This window comes from Rosa chinensis, chromosome 2, assembly GCF_002994745.2.
Source record: "Rosa chinensis cultivar Old Blush chromosome 2, RchiOBHm-V2, whole genome shotgun sequence".
In the NCBI taxonomy this organism is placed as follows: domain Eukaryota; kingdom Viridiplantae; phylum Streptophyta; class Magnoliopsida; order Rosales; family Rosaceae; genus Rosa; species Rosa chinensis.
In genome coordinates, this window is record NC_037089.1 from 6,091,544 (window position 1) to 6,109,085 (window position 17,542).

The 17,542-nt window shown below is 38.1% G+C and overlaps 1 protein-coding gene across 1 annotated transcript; it reads right to left on the reverse strand.

The window, feature by feature from the left end:
- Window positions 1-3,121: 3,121 nt before the first annotated feature.
- LOC112183549 (probable secreted beta-glucosidase adg3) lies at window positions 3,122-8,892 on the reverse strand. Its single transcript, XM_024321931.2, has 9 exons — window positions 8,683-8,892; window positions 8,508-8,597; window positions 7,858-8,106; window positions 7,632-7,709; window positions 7,147-7,250; window positions 6,573-6,693; window positions 6,381-6,483; window positions 6,198-6,269; window positions 3,122-5,019 (listed from the first exon to the last, which is right to left on the reverse strand). Exons 1-9 carry the CDS (start codon window positions 8,743-8,745, stop codon window positions 3,122-3,124), a joined length of 2,778 nt encoding a protein of 925 aa, XP_024177699.1. The 5' UTR covers window positions 8,746-8,892.
- Window positions 8,893-17,542: the final 8,650 nt, after the last annotated feature.

Below are 17,542 nucleotides of genomic sequence, written 5' to 3' on the forward strand. Positions count from 1 at the left end.
CCCACGAAAATTGAAGAGACATGCCTATTCAAAAAAATAAAAAACTACAACCTAGTTAAATCGAAAATTAAGAAGACCTAAATGTTCTCTAGCACAAAAAGAAGTTGCAAAGTGTAGCATCGAATTCAACCAAATCATATCAGAGACATGTCCCAAACACTTTCATTACCTCCCTATTTTGACAAAATGAAAAAAATAAAACAAAAATCCTTTTTCTTTCCACACGCACGTGGTGTGGTCATGAAGCTAGTAGGTGTTGAGCAAATTTAATTCTCACAGGCAGCTATGCGCGAATTAGAATACCAGGAATGCCTTGGATTACCACATGAATTCGAACAACCTGGAACGCACAGGGTGTTATCATGTGGAGGGACTAACCACGTGGTAATCCAAAGCATTCCCTGTATTCTAATTCGCACCAGCAGCTGGAAAGAATTCTAATTCGCAAGAACAGAGAATGTTTTGGTCTTCTTCTTTTTTTAATGAAAGAAAGAACAAAGAAGGTTGAACGAGAATGACAGAGATAAGCTTTGGGGTTCAATACTTCATACATATCTGTATATATAGGCGTCCATAACTATTGCTATGGGGTTCAATACTATGGCTAGCTTTTACTTTTACTTTTTACTGCCTGTACTAGCCAAAGATGTGACTGCCCATGTGTTTTCAGTACATATATAGTAGCACCACTTACCGCGCACTTGATGGCTAGCTGCCTAGCTTTTTACTGCTTGTAATAATGTGATATCCAGAGATTGCAGCCACCCATGTGTTTTCAGTACTTCATATACAGCCAGATACATACCTCTCATGAACGCAATTATACAGGGTGGGGGTCTTGATGTGTCATCAAATAACCATGGCTAGCTTTTAGTTCTACTGTTTGTATTAGCCAATGGGTGTAGCGACTGTAGTTACCCATGTGTTTCAGTACTTCATATATAGATAGCTACTTACCTCTCATCAACGCAATTAGAGCAAATGCACCCATGAACCAAGGGCAATTGCTGATTTGCTGATGTGTTTAATTAACTAATCAATTAACAATTAGATTAATCATCATTCACCTAGAATTTTTTAAACACATCAAGTAACTGTAACTGACCATGTCACGGACCAAGTAACTGTAACTGGTCACGTAACTGACCATGTCACTGACCATGTCACGGACCAAGTAACTGTAACTGGTCACGTAACTGACCATGTCACTGACCAAGTAACTGTAACTGTAACTGTAACTGGTCACGTAACTGACCATGTCACTGACCAAGTAACTGTAACTGACCATGTGGTGCTTTTTGGTTAGCTTGATAGAACTTATGTAAGTTTAAACTTATGTACGTTACATGCATGTGGAAATTTCCCCACCATACTTCATCACTAGTTCAATATCTCGTCACTTCTTCAGATTATGACCCATCCAACTGAACACAAATTGACAAAGTGAAGCAGAGGTGAAAGGAAGCATTATCGTCCTTTCCCAACGCATGTGAAAATTTATGAACTTTTGAAGCTAGCTTGGTATGTTCCCTAAGGAAGACGAATCCACTCAGTGACATCCTTGAATAGTTATTATTTTGTTTTAATTACCATCACATCTGCGATTTGTTATTTGAGGAGGTTCTGGTGTGTAAAAGTCCGGTGTATTACTTCCTTGTTATTCAAGTCTTTCAAATAATAGTAAAATGAATGAAACAATGCTACGTTGTATGATTTAATTATTTGAAATCTCTTCATTGTGTTGAGTTATGTTGTTTGATTTAATTTGCAATCTCTTATCGTGTTGTGAGATTATTGAATCTATATAATCTATTAAATGAAACAGTAGAATGTTACAGTCGAATGGAGTTCGTATGTAAGCCAGTATACTAAACAAGCTTCTCTATTTAGTATTTACATTATTTTTAAAATGACTATTCAAATAACTTTTGTTTTTTTTATATGTTGGTTATAAATATAGTTAGTCTGAACAAAAATATATTACATATGTGGTATGGACTAACAATTTTATATTAGCTGTTCTGAGCTGTCTGCGGTTGGCTCGTCTTCTGCTGAGCTTGACTACAACTGTCTGTCACTGTAAGTAAATGGTTTATAGGTTCTGGTTTATATATATCATTGAGATAATAAATAAGTGGAGAGGTCCATGTTTCTTTCTTCTTCTTTTTTTTTTTTTTGGTTACAAAAAGTTTGAAGAAAGGAAGGTCCAAGAAATACCTACAACCTCGACCCTGAAGGACTGACGTGACTATGTGAGACACCAGGTTCAGTACCAATGATAGCCCTGAACAAGAAAATGCTAATTAATTAAACCAAAGTTTTGTTCTGTTTTACATATATAGTACAATCATTTTGAATAATTGCTTACCTTGGGCGACTTGCAGTAGCAATTCTTATTTCCTTGAGGGCATTTGATTCTCTTGGGAACACACCAGTCTTCTGTATATATGCACATCGATCAATGACAAGCTAGTCTACTGTAGTTGTTATTATGATAATTATTCTTAAATACACAAAGATCTTCCAAATCCAAGCACCTCATATAACTCCTCTCTGTAATACACATATATTTGGTTTATCGCCAATCACTTGCTTTCTGGTGCAATGCACAAGGATTCTGAATATATAATGATAACACACAAAGAAACATTGTAATGGTAGTCGGGGAAGTTGATATAAAACCAAGTAGCAAAGAAAGCCAATTCCATTATTATTGAGGCATCAATTAATGGCTGCCCTAAAATGGACATCTTATCTTCTATAATCCCAGATTCACAACTGTCCTACGACTCATCCACTCAACTTCTAGATACCAATTCATTAGACAAGAGAGCAGTAGTAGAACAGTTACTCATGCAAAGCCAAACGACACAACTCACAAAATATAACATTTAACACTATGGTAAAAGATAGAAATTCTAGAATACTTTTATTACAGAACTATTTAACAATCATCTTATGCAGTTATGCACATGTACAAAAGAAGAAAAGAAGCGGGACTCGCACAGTGACATGTAGCAATCAAAGTACTTGACATTGGACAAAAATTCAAGTAAATGAAAGAATATGATACTCGCTTTAAAAAAAAAATGCCTATATTTTTATGTGCAAATAAATTGGTCTATTGTCGATTCTGCTTGAGGGCTGTAAACTTGACAGACAAGTCATCAGAGTCGGGAAGCTTCGGGTGGACATGAGAAGCCTTCCCCACTGAAGAAGAGGACTTCGGAGTTTCAGCGCTCTCCGATCTTACAATCTTTGGAGGAGGATTGGAAGTTTGGTCCCTTGTAAATGACTTTGGAGGAGAGAAATTTGAAGGGTCAGTTCTCTGTGATCTTACAACCATTGCAGGAAGATTGGACGACTGGTCTCTTGCAAATGACTTAAAACCTGAGTACTTTGAACTTTCGCTGCTTTCTGATATTTCAATCTTTGGAGGATTAGATGATTGTTCTCTTCCAAATGACTTTGAACCCGAGGACTTTGAAGTTTCAGTAGCTTCAGTTCTCTCTGATCTTACAGTCATTGGAGTATTGGATGATTCCTCCCTTGCAAATGAGTTTGAAGTCTCCACACGCGAGGACCTCTTAGATTCTGGTATTGGTTTAGGTGCTGCTTGTTCTACTGGTCTACGCCACTCCTGACTTGGCAAACGTTCTGAGCGCTTGGTCTGGGATGAGGCACTTGGTAGAGTTTCAGTGGCATAAGAACTTCTTGAGGAGGAATTTCCATTGACTGATGTCCCAGTCTTCTTGGATTCTGGAATTGAATAAGAACTTGTTTGTTCTATAGGTCTCTGCCAATCCTGACTTCTTGAGGGCTCTGGTAGAGTTTCAGCGTCATTGGAACTTCTTGAAGAGGATTTTCCATAGTCTGAAGTCCGTGGTGCATCAGGAACAACTGTTGTCCCTATGCTAGAACTTCTAACAGAATTTGTAGAAGAGGGTTGTGTCCTTCTAGAAAATTTTGAACTTGGACGAGCAATGGTGGTGGAAATCTTTCTAGGAACATCTTCCTCAGCCTCACTATCCTCTGAATTAAAGAAAAATGCAGACGTTGAGCTCGTCTTTCCTTGGGATACCGATTTATGATGGGACGGGTCTCGGCGACTATTGCTAAGAGTTTCATGTGAGAGTTCATCCTCTGAAGAATCATCATGTACTACTCGATTGACCAATTTCTGATTGTACAGGTCTTGGCGACTACTGCTTAGAGTTTCATGTGAGAGTTCATCCTCTGACGAATCATCATCAGGAGTGACATGTGTGACTGGGGTTTTAGTGCTTTGTTCCTTATTTAGCTTAGTGCTCCCTTTCCGGCTATATGGCTCTTCAATAGACGTATGAGAAACATCGGAAGTCCTGACTGTTGGAGTATCTTGAGTAATTTGTTTGCCCAAAAAAGCATTGCCTGATGGATTCCGATTATATGGTGGATGCCTATAACCCTTGTTCCGAAGGCCACCTTTCAAGACCCCAAAGGCCAACAACTCATTGTCAGTATCACTTACACAACTACATTCCTCACTGTCTTTCTCTGTTTGAGATAAATCATCCTTGGCACTTGTATCTAATCCAGATTTTTTCAGCCTCGGAGATGGTTCACTGCCGGGCAATTCATCATCATCAAACCTTTTATCTGAGAAAACACTATATTCAATTCCCGGGGTTCTCTCAGGATGTACCTCATCAGAGGATGAAGATGCTAATGACCTGTGGCTTGCACTCTGGCTCTTTCCCGAATTTATGGATTGAACAGTCTTCTCATGAGAAAATTTAGAATCTTTGCTCAGGACAAGCATAGACGTGTCCAACTCCTCCTCACTGTCTGAACTTGGGCCATCTGAAGCATCAAAAGTAACAGGCACGAAGTCATTTGGTTCCGAAGGGACTGTAGAACCTGTCAAACCTTCAGAAAAGATGGGGAGGGAGTGCTGCACTGATGAAGAACGTAATGGTGAAACGGACTTGAATGGTACCTCATCTCTCTTTTGCTCAAAACTCCAAGGATCTAAACTAGCTGAAGGAAATGAATTTCTAGCAGGAGAAGAAAAAAAACAAACTTGATTCTTGCCCCTTGTAATTAAAATTCAGAAACTTGAGCAATCGGAGGTTGAACTAAATTAATGTAAAAATAAAAAACGTATGGCTCACCAATTAAATAAAAGGGAGCAATGAATGAAATATTAACTCCAAAACTTTAATTAAATGGAAAACAACGAAAAACACTAGAAATTTGAAAAATACATCCAAGACAAAATTAATGAATATTTGGTGATCATAGACTCTTTATTGGCGGTCAACATGCAAAATTATTAATTTGTCTCAATTCGGAGCTTGGAGGGTATGTCGTCTACCCGTGCAGCCCGGCTGCAACCTTTGATCGTTAGATCTTTTGAACCCCAAATTGAGGTCTTCGGTTCGTTTCTTCTAGGGGTTTTGATTTGGGGTGGCGACTCCAACTTAAAAGGTCGTGAAGGTGGTTCCTTCTATGGAAAATTGAGAAATTTAGCATTTAACAGAAACAGAGGAATGAAAAGCAAACAAGCATAGGAAATTCAAAAAAAAATTATGGGCTGAAAACATTTTATTCATTGATTTTCATTATAAAGGCATAGGAAAGAAACAAATCAAAAGAATGTACCACAAACACAGCAAATTATAAAAGATACTTGCACTTCTACCTCAGAAATAGATTGTACAGATTCTTGTCAAAAGAAATGTCCCAAGTTCCCTTATATTCTTCCGACAAAAGTCGAGCAAGAGGACAGAGCTCAAAAGCAGCCAGTGGTGTTAAACAACACAAAAACAGAAGCTCTTAAAGCACTCTCCATCCACAATGCCTAGAAAGTAGGAACAAGCTCATTATGGTCAAAAGCTAAACTGAAGGGGAAATCAGAAACAAAGCTAAACATTCTTGTCCCTTGTAGTACCAGAATCATCAAAAACCAGAGGAGCATTTCCCCCAGAATTCATTCCAATTGTACTTGATGGATGTTAACATCACTAACAAAAGAATCCCAACCAGAAACACTTCAGAAATTTTTGTGACGATCGCTACCAAAGCTTGAATTAGATGGGGAGGAAGTCCTGCTAGATTTCTTTTCAGATCTTATATCTCGAAATTAATGAATTTTCTCAGTTTGATGCCTGCTCGTTCTGCTCATTCAGCAGCTGCCTGTGCTGCAGAGGCAGTACCCTTAAATTGCATATTCCAGTTCTGCCTGCCCGAAGAATTATCATCCCCATGCATTTCCATTCGATCACTTCCTGTATGAAAAGTTGAAAAAGACCAATTAAGTATCAATATAAGAGATTCAAAATACAACCCTAAAACAATTGAATTCAGTAACTACAATCTTTATGTGACAATTTATATACCTGAGGATATCGTTTCTGGATGAAATGTGGTAGATGTGGTTGCTTTGTTGGCAGAAACATTTGTAGAAGCAGAATCCTCCAAGCGAGGTGATGATCTTGCAATCTGCTCATTAGAGTTCACGGGTCCATCCTGAAACTCATAATTTCTGCGTGGAACTTCAGCATTAGGAGGCTTATCAGGTGGAAGCGGACCAGGGGAGCTTCCACATGAGCTTTATTGGCCATGCTACTATTAGGAGGAACTTGGACATTAGTAGGTCCCCTCGCAAAAATTACACTTGATACTGCTTCCTCCAGATCAATTAGGCAGTTCCTGTAAAGAAAATAAAACAAACCAACACGAATCAAGCTCTTTTAAAGATATAACAGAGCAATGAAATGTCAAAAGTAATAAAACAATAACTTATCCCTCTAAGAAATAAACATAGACAAGATTAGGCTCCAAACTCCACACAATAAGTAACAGATAATAAGTCATACTGGTAACTTTATGACCAAGTTATGAATATATTGGAGAATTTCATGCTAAAGTAAGTACTCCTACAATGTGCCCTTAAGACTTGAATAGAAAAATATGAAGCTACATAACACTTGTGTCATTGATCTGACTGCAAAGCCCACTAGACCAGTTCCATCTTCCTGTATCGGTTCTCCATCTTGGTACAGTAACCAAGCTATTCAATGCGATGAAGCCAATTCAAATCTAAAAGTATGCACATGACATCAAAATGCAAAGTAAAATTCAGGACTGAAGGGATTAACATACTTCTGCGACTCAAACATTGGCAATCGTGCTGCAATAAGTTCGCAATATATCTCGATAAGCTCATATGCTTCCCTCAACTTCTCTTCCCTTACGACATGTTCAACCTGAGATACAAGTAAAACTCATCAAAAAATTGTATTTCATTACAATGAAAATTTCAACAATCAACTGCTACTAAATCAGAAATGTGGAAAGATCTAAAAAAGGATGAGAGAACAAAGCAGATAAAATTCTAACAACCCATAGCACCTCTTCTAGGTATGATGCCTAAGGCTTCTAGGAATGAGTACTAGAACCATACTGAGTGTAATGCTACTGTAACCGAGAGAACTTTCTTCATGAGATAAGAAGAGACACTCCATGACATTGATACAAGTGTCATACTTATTATCCAACAAGCCTACTTAAAGAATGCACACACTTCATAACAAGAAAAATATCAGCACAGAATATCCTCAAATTCAGCAGCCAGGATAAAAGCGTACCTCTTCAACCCTTTGTTCAGCAGAATCTGGAATAACGTTGAATGCACCACCATTTTGGAATCTTCCAACAGCCACGACCTGCAAGATATACTTTCAAGTTACTGGATGGACAGAGAGTAAATTGGATTCTGAACAATGCAACATAAATTTTTGATGCATGAGCAAAAACAACCAAAGGATGTATATACAAAAAGTGAAAAACAATAAAACCAACTTGGCTATTCACCTCGTTATGGTCATGGAGCAGAAAATGAGTGTTGGCCATAGGAGAGAATCCAATTGCTGGCAAGCCTTGTAGCTGGAAATAGTGAGCATCTGTTGAAGCAGGACAAATCTCAGGCTTACCAAGTGTTCCGTAAGCTTTACTGACCACTTCTTCTAGCAGGGCGCACCAGGGGTTTGAACTGTCAGTTGATGCAAGGACTGGCTTCCCAGAGTTATCAAGCATAGAAACCTTCTGCTTGAACTGCGCAAGCTATGAAGATAATTAATGAAACTGGGCATTAGATTATACAGTTCAAAATACAGAAAATATTAGGTAAGTAACAAGAACACACTTGTACGGTTGTATGACATATGAGCTTAAGGAGGAAAGCTTTATCCATATATTTTATGATTTTTATCAGTAACAATGTGATGTTGCATATAATATCCTGCTAATCACAGCTATCTTCAGCAGGCTCTAGAATTTAGTGCACTGTAACCACTGCATATACCACACCATATTGAATTTCTCAGTCAATACTTTATATTTTATATTGAATAGCAATTGTACGTATTAATTTGATGCATTCTTCATCCTGGTGTACACATACTATACCGTCTATTGGTAAGTATCCACTAATTTCTACTTAAAAGGAGCAAAGAACTAATTACCATATATGTCATGTTCCGTGAAGAAGGCATCCATTCTTCAGCAATACGTTTCTCCAAAGACTCCTGATGCCCGGCTTCGGCTTCAGATGGCTGCAAATTCATGACAAAGGAGCATACTATAACAAAAATTCCTAAGTGATTTGATCCAAAATAATAATAATAACCGGAAATTGACCTGTTGTATAATGTCCAAGCCTTTGCTGAGGGCCTGATAGCCCGGGTCAGGGGCAAAAGCCATCGTCACAAACCAAACCCTCCGGTAGTGCTGCTCGGCCACGTATTGGCGCCACGATGCCCGCGACCGCCGGATGTGGTTCTCGACATTGGCGGGCGTCGGGGACGCCGGCGGCCGCGGGATACCGAGAGCGCGGCGGGGGAGGGGGAGGAACCGCTGGGGAGGAACCGCGGGGGAGGGAACACGTGGCGAGGAACCGCCGGTGGAGGCGGAGGATTTGAAGGTATGGTCACCGCCGGTATGAGCCCGCTCTCTTTATGGATGAAGCAGTGAGAGCGTCCGAAGCCAATCTGTTGTCGGCACAAAGGACAATGCGACTGGTCAAGGCCTTTCTCTGAAAGCTGGACCTCCCAACCGAAGATGTAACAATCACCATGCATGTGGTGGTTTCCCGAGCACGGAAAAGACACCACCTCCCCGAACCGAAAAGGCTGGAGGCAAATGAAGCATTCCTCATCGAAGGGATAAAGAGCACCCTGGTTAACCAGAAATCCCAATCAAAACCTAATTCAGAGAAAAAAATCAAGATCCTGATCCAACAACGATTCAATTTAACAACGAAACAAAAAACCTGTTGAGGCGGCGATGGCATGGTTCAGCGATTGGGGCGACAATTGCAGCGAGAAGAAGAGAAGAGAAGCACGAGCAGTTTAGCGATTGGGAACGAGGGGTTTCGAGAGTCTGGTTTCTTGAGAAGGGGGAGAAGAGACTGGGTTTTTGAGAAGGGGGTTTTGGCGGTTTGGAGCTGTGGAATCAAAGAGGCTTTCACACCGACTTCCTTTTTTTTTTTTTTTTTTTTTTTCATGTGATCGCTCATGATCTTTTGCCACGTGTCGAATCCAGTAACTTCGATAACATCTTCTATTGTGCGCCGTTATCTAGCGTAAAATCCCAGCTAAATGCAAAGCATCCCGTATTCTGTTTACGACTAATTGAAGCTTGGTGAGCTAAAACCGACTTCTATAACACTCGAATTGGTGGATAGGTTTGTTTAAATTCAAAGTCAGGTAAAAAAATAGAAAGATGGTTAATTTTAGTTTATCAGTTATTCACTTGCTTTTAAACATGAGAATTTGAAATAAATACAGTTCTATTCTATACTTTTCCCGCCACCCACATCTCTCTTCCATAATTATCTCTTTCTTTATTTGTTTTTGTTTATTTCTTTCACTTATTACTATAATAACCTTTTATTTTATTTTATTTGTGTCAATTAAGGGGGGTGTATTGTATTTGGATTTGTGCAGACTTTTTTTAAATGACAGATTTTTTGAAAAGTCCACAGACTCTTTAAAAAGTTGATAGACTGTTATGGATTTCTTAAAACCATTGATTTTAGCAACAGACTTTTATTGATTCATGAAAATCTATATACTTTATTATGAATGACTTCTACATATTTCCTAGGATGTACAAAATATAAAAAAAAAAAAAAAAAAAACAAAGGCAGCCCAAACACAAAATAAAATAATAACTTGTTGTCTCTTCAATGCTCCAGTATTTCTAATAGAAATTGACTCAAATAAATGATTGTTAGTCTGTCTAGCGAGTTTGTTCTCATTCCTAATCTCCCAACAACATAAATATACAATATAGATCACTTGATGTTTATGGTTAATTATTCTCATGAATTTTGTTTTCGCCGATTAACATATATTGTAGCAATATTGATCAATGTCTTGATCTATAATCAATCAATTGAAATTCAATTGTTCAACCTTTTTTGAACCATAATATAAATTCAAATTAATGAGAATAATTAATTAATAAGATAAAATTTAGTATGGTTCAAGGTCTTAGGGTTAGACCACAATATTTGAGTTTTAGGGTTTCATAAATCATTTTTATTGCTATTAGGGTTCGAAGTATCACAATTGAAAAAAAAAAAAAACAAAAACAAAAAACAAAAATCACATTCAACAACTACAATGAACATGTTGGGTATAAAAAAAGTTGTTATCATAAAAAATTAGAGAAAAGACAAAAAATTAAGAAATAGAGATGATGAAGGACAAACTTCTTCGTGCGTAGAGAGAATAACTTTGATAGACCTTTTTTTTTTTTTTTTTTTGAAGAGGAAACTTTGATAGACTTTTTGAAATCTTTGGTCTGAAGGCTGGAAAATTATTGGAGTTTGTTATGTATAGTTAACACTACAAAGTCCATGATTATCCATGATTTTCTAATTCCATAAGTATGAATGATATTTTGAATACCTCTGTACTTTTATTCATTTTTAAAAGTCCTAATTGAATACCCCTAGATTTTGGTGGAATTCATGAAGTCTTTACAAATCCTAATTGAATACCTCAAGACTTTCATGGATTGTTAAAAGTCTATATTGAATACACCCAGACTTTTAAATTCCATAGATTTTTTTAAAACTTCCACTAATTCCATATACAATACACCCCCCTAACTAAATAGGGGTCATAAAAAGTGAAAAAAAGGAAGTATTTCAAACAAGAAAAAAAAAAAAAAACCAAAAGTGAAAGACAAGGGGTTGTGCTAGGCTTGTTCAGCGTGCCGTTTCAAAAAGTATGACAAAGAAGATGAGATCTCTTGACACTTTTGCTTATGTTGCTGTACCCACATTCTGAGCTTCATTGTTTAACTTTTCTAAGTTATTCCCGAAAAGGTTCTCCTCGAAAGTCAAAGTTTAATTTTTCGTTGTTTTATCCATGTTTTGAGCATCCTCATCAAACTTGAAATAATGTCACCCCCTTCAAAAATCATAGTTTGGTTTCTTGTTGTTTTCTCCGCATTTTGAGCTTCCTATTTATTTAAACCATGAAAAATGTCTCCGGTCATACCATAAAACATTATTGGCATGAGAACCCATATATTCTAAGCCTTGTTTGTTGTTTTTATTCTTTGAGCTTCCTGGTCAAATTAGGAAAATTCTGTGAATTTTGAAGTTGGTCGAGTTTTTTAATTTTTGAGGTTGGAAGTGGAAAGTAGAGGTCGTCACGAGTATGCAGCATTTATATATATTTGTATACTATTTAAAAAAAAAGTTAAGTTTAATTGAAAGAAAATGGAAATTATGACGTGGCAAGTTTGATTCGCTTAAGATGACACGTGGCACTTGTGAGAAGACAGCCGATGCTGACGTTTAGTCATTGGACACTTGTCATTATTAGGTTTGTTTGTGTTGACACGAGGCACCAAGCCTACCACTTCTAGATTGACACGTGTCAATTTGGCCCTATATATATATTTGATGCGCAACCCTCCTTCTCTAGGTAGCCTTTTTTTTTTTTTTAGAGAGAATATATATCTCCTCCAATTTAAAAGAACAAGATTCTTGTATTGATCAATTGAGATATCATGTGTGTGTGTGTGTGTTTTTAATTTGTGGATTGGATTTAAGATTCTAGCTGTGTTTAAAACAATTTTTTGAAAAGGGTTTGGAACCCAGCCTAGCTGGGAGGCTCAGCCCCACGCCCGGTTCCATTTATTAATAGTGAATTAGGCATCGCGGGGGGAGGGGGGTGTGGGGACATAAAACCGGAACCCCTAGCCTCATAATACAAACCACTAATATCCTCATAGAGTACATCCTGAATAATAGCAGAAGTCTCCTCTAACCATACATCATCAAGCAAACCCACACTAGCAAGGTGTACTAATCTATCTGCAACACCATGCCTTTATTCTCTAGAGTGTGTTTGGATAAGGGAAAAAATGATGGAATTTAATTGAAAGTGAGGATTTTATAATTCTTACAAGCTAATTCTCTCGTTTGGCATTATTAGATTAGAAATTTTAAATTTCTCTATGGAAAAAAATGAATGAATTCATTATTTGGGTCTTGTAATAATCATGCATGCATCTATTTTTGGCATAGCAAAATGCTGTTAAACAAAATACCTTTAAATGGGTGCAGCCCAAATGCCATTGAGAGGAGATCTCAATAAATAAATATATTTGATTAGTTAAATCAATATCAATATAAGGAGAGAATAATTTCCTTATATCAGACAAATAGAACTTGACTAGAAATCATGTGGGCTTTGCCCGCACAGGTTCAAATCCTACCGATCACGCTTTTGCGTGGGATTGAGTCTCCCAACTAGGTTGGGTCCCAAACCCCTTTAAAAAAAGACAAATATTAAGAACTTTGATTGAGGAAGAAGATAAGGAGATTACATCAATTCAAAACGTTTTAATGGGAGGCAGTAAAGTTTATTGGGGGGAAATGGATTGATCTCTCTCAAATTAGACAAGTAAAACTTTGATTGAGGACGAAGTTGAGGAGATTACATTAAGTCAAAACATTTTATTGTTGGGCAATAAAAGTTGATTGGAAGGAATGGGGACTAATCTCCCTTAAATCAGACAAATAAAACTTTTATTGAGGAAGAAAATGAGAAGATTACATAATTCAAAATGTTTTATTGGGAAGCAATAAAGTTTACTGGGGAGAAATGGACTAACGTCTCCAAAATAGACAAATAAAACTTTAATTGAGGACGAAAATGAGGAGATTACATCAAGTCAAAATCTTTTATTGTGGGGAAATAAAAGTTTATTGGAAGGAAGGACGACTAATCTCCCTAAAATTAGATAAATAAAACGTTGATTGAGGAAAAAGAAGATGGTGTTAAAGTAAAATTGAGATGGAATTGGTTTACACATTTCATTTCATAGCCCCTTTATATAGGGAGAGAATTACAACGGAAATATCAATTACAATGATGACATTAAATGCTGATTGATCCGTAATCGTGTTGATTAATGGTAATCGTTGATTCCTTGATTCTCTCTCCGTCAGTCGCTTTGATGAAGACACATAATATGTTTTTCCTTTAACACTCCCCCTTGTGCCAAGTCAAAGACGAAATGGTGCATGAGTTGTTGCCTCACTAAAAACCTTGCCAAGTAACAATAAAAACTATGTGGGACAAAAAATACACCTTGGTCGAAAGAAAAGAGCACAACGCACCTTTTACATTTGAGGATGACATGTGTGTGTTAGACTCCCCCTGACATCTACACCTCCCCCTGATCCTTACATTAATCAAGAGAGCTTTTAAAGTCTTCGCATTCCTATGCTTTTCACATGTTTCTCAAATATGGCATTGGGAAATGATTTGGTAAACAAACCTGCCACATTCTCCTCAGACCTTACTTGATTCACTTGAATCTTGAGGAGGGTCTGTTGTTACTGATTGTAGAAAAACTTTGGCGATATGTGTTTTGTATTATCACCCTTGATATATCCTAGCTTCATCTGTTCTATCCAAGCTACATTATCTTTATTAATGCAAATAGGCTCTTCAGTGGTAGAACTCAAACCACTAGTCTCTCGAATATGTGTGATGATAGCTCTTAACCATACATACTCAAGAACCGCCTTATGTAGAGTAATGATCTCTGAGTGGTTCGAGGAGGTAGCCACAAGGTTTTTCTTGGTTGATCTCCAAGATATCGTTGTGTTCCCAATGGTAAATACATAACCAGTTTGGGAACGACCTTTATGTGGCTCAGAGAGATACCGAGTATCAGCAAAACCAACCAAAACATCATTTGGCGTTTCGGTGTAGTGAGTGGCGCTTTCACCATCAAAATTTCCTTTAGGGATTGCAGTTCCATCTACGGTCCCTCTTGTCTCTCTGTAGGGAAAGAACAGTCCCAAGTCAATGGTTCATTTTAGGTATCGAAAGTGTTCTTGATACCATTCCAGTGACGCTGCGTTGGCGCTGAGCTAAATCTAGCTAACAAGTTCACTGAGAATGCATTGTCTGGTCGAGTACATTGGGCTAAGTAAAATAATGCACATAGTGCACTTAGATAGAGAATTTCAGCTCTCAACACCTCTTCGTCATCTTCCTTTGGACGAAATGGATCTTTCTTTGCATCCAAGCTTCGACCGATCATGGGAGTGCTAGCAGGATGCGCTTTGTCCATGTTATATCGCCTGACTTTTGAACATACGCAGACTGGTAGATTAGTATTCCACAAACTCGGTGTTCTAGTTCAAGGCCTAGATAGAATCGAGTTTTCCCAAGATCCTTCATCTCAAATTCGAATTTCAAGTAGCTTGCGGTTTCTCTTATTTCATCAAGAGTACCTATTATGTTCATATCATCGACATATACTGTTACAATTGCAAATCCGGAACTTGTTTCTTTATGAATACATAGGGACATAATTCATCGTTCTTATATCCCTTCCCAATCAAGTAGTCACTTAGACGGGTATACCACATCCACCTGGATTGTCTCAATCCGTAAAGTGAGCGTTTCAACCTAATTGCAAATGCACTCCGTGGTTTAGAGTCACTTAACTTGGGTAATGTAAGGCCATCAGGCACTTTCATATATATCTCTGAATCTAGATCCCCATAGAGATATGCAGTAACCACATCCATGAGCTGCATTTCCAGTCATTCGGAAACTACTAAGCTAACTAAGTAGCGGAACGTTATAACATTCATTACGGGAGAGTATGTCTCCTCATAGTCAATTCCAGGGCGTTGTGAGAAACCTTGTGCCACAAGACGAGCCTTATACCTCAAGACTTCATTCTTCTCATTACGCTTTCTGATAAAGACTCATTTATATCCTACAGGCTTTACACTTGGTGGGGTTAGCACTACCAGACCAAATACCTGTCTCTTTGTCAGAGAATCTAATTCTGTCTGGATTGGTTCTTTCCATTTAGGCCAATATGCTCTTTGTTGACATTCTGCAACAAAGCGTGGTTCGATATCATCGTGCTCTATGATTTCTTGAGCAACAGTGTATGCAAATACATCATCAATGTGTATGGAAGATCTTTCTATCAACTCATACGCACTCTCATAGTCTATTGAGATTTCTTTGTTATCTGGAATCATTTCAAACATCGGAGCGTCCTCCAGTATTAATTCATGGACATAACTATAATCAGAGACAATCTCATGAGAGGGATTCTCTACATTGATGATTAATGGATTGGTTTGTGCCTTACTCGCCCTCTTCTTCCTTGGGTGAGTGTCAATCGAACCAAGTGACCTCCCCCTCTTCCTTTGGGGAGCCACGGCCTCAACCACACCTCCACTAAGTGTGGTTGCAATGCCTCTATCTGCGGCACCCCCTTGTTGGGGACTTCTAACCTTGTAGGCACATTTGCAGCTAATATATGTGATCTCATCACTTTTGCGATATCAGTAAACATATCAGGCATCCAATCTACTAGGTTTTGAATATCGATTATTCTTTTCACTTCACTTTCACATTGTGAAGTGCGAGGATCAAAATGAGACAGAGTGGGGACAAACCACGACAATTCCTGTCGTTCCCTTGGAAAATCCTTTTTCCTATCTCCTCCTAACGACGGGAAGACTGTCTCATCAAAGTGACACTCCGCAAATCTAGCGGTAAAGAGATCACCTGTCAAGGGTTCCAAATAGCGGATAATTGTTGGGGATTCGTATCCAACATAAATACTTAATCATCTCTGAGGACCTATTTTGATGCACTGTGGGGGCACAATAGGTACATATACTGCGCAACCAAATATGCGTAAGTGTGAAATGTCAGGCTTATATCCAGTTAGCAACTGGTACGCAGAAAATGGTTGGTTAGTAGTGGGTCTGAAAAGAATAAGTAAAGCTGCGTACAATATTGCATAACCCTATGCAGATATAGGCAGGTTGGTGCGCATAACCAATGCCCTAACCACCATCTGTAGCCTTTGATGGTGGCTTCTGCGAGACCAATTTGTGTATGTACATGGGGTACAGGATGCTCTACATCGATCCCGATAGACATGCAATAATCATCAAATGCTTTTGATGTAAACTCTCTAGCGTTATCAAGCCTTATAGACTTGATAGGGTGATTAGGGTGGTGAGCCCTTAAACATATAATTTGTGCTAGGAGTTTTGCAAATGCAGCATTTCTTGTGGACAATAAAACGACATGTGACCAGATTGTCGAAGCATCCACCAGAACCATAAAGTACTTCAATGGCCCTCATTCTTGATGGATAGGTCCATAGATATCTCTTTGTATCCTTTGTAAGAATGGAATGTTTTGTTTTGTATCTTTAGCATAGGAAGGTCTCAATCCTTTTTTGTTAAAGAGCAGGCTTTGCGAAACGAGTGATGTGTCTTTGAAATAGTCAATGAGACATAATGGGAGGGAGGTAGTGCTTCTGGTACTTCAGAAGGCAATGGTTGCATTTGAGCAGTACTAAGACTGACACTTTGCAGTGTGGCGGACTTTTCTCCCATTTTATTTTTTACTCGAAAGAAGGGATGTCCATATGAGTTCTTTAAAATACGGATCATCATGTCACGACCGGGGTGCCCTAGGCGGTCATGCCAAAGCCTGTATGAGTCAGTGTCCCACATTTCATTGTTGGTGCATGACAACATAGGATTCAATGATCCGAATCATAGTGAGGTACAATCCACTAGATTGACTCATAAGTTTCTCTAAAATGAGTTTCCTTCCACATTCATTAGAGTTAATATCAAGGTATTTAGTTCCATTCTCACAGTGTGTTTCTACTGGATAACTGTTGGCACAAATAGCTTTGAAACTTAACAAGGTTCGATTAGCTCTTGGTGCATATAGAGCATCTGTGACTTGAAATGTTGTGCCATTAGGCAGCAAAAATTTGGCAGTTCCTCGCCCTTTTATTACTTGTGATGATCCAATCATCGTAATCACAGAGGAATTATAGGATATTGATTCAATGAATAATTGCCTATTTCTTAATATTGTGTGGGTAGTCCCACTATCAATTAAGCACTCAAGTTCTCCTCCGTTCATTCCTACAAATAAATGGGAGGTATTTAGAAAAT

Bases quoted from the DNA above. Each gene is read 5' to 3' on its own strand.
- LOC112183549 (XM_024321931.2), bottom strand. From the start codon at position 8,745: ATGGCTTTTGCCCCTGACCCGGGCTATCAGGCCCTCAGCAAAGGCTTG. The intron at 8,107-8,507 runs GTAATTAGTTCT...TTATCTTCATAG, and splicing joins CACGGAACATGACATATATG to CTTGCGCAGTTCAAGCAGAA. The intron at 6,694-7,146 runs GTATGTTAATCC...TTTTCTTTACAG, and splicing joins CCAATGTTTGAGTCGCAGAA to GAACTGCCTAATTGATCTGG.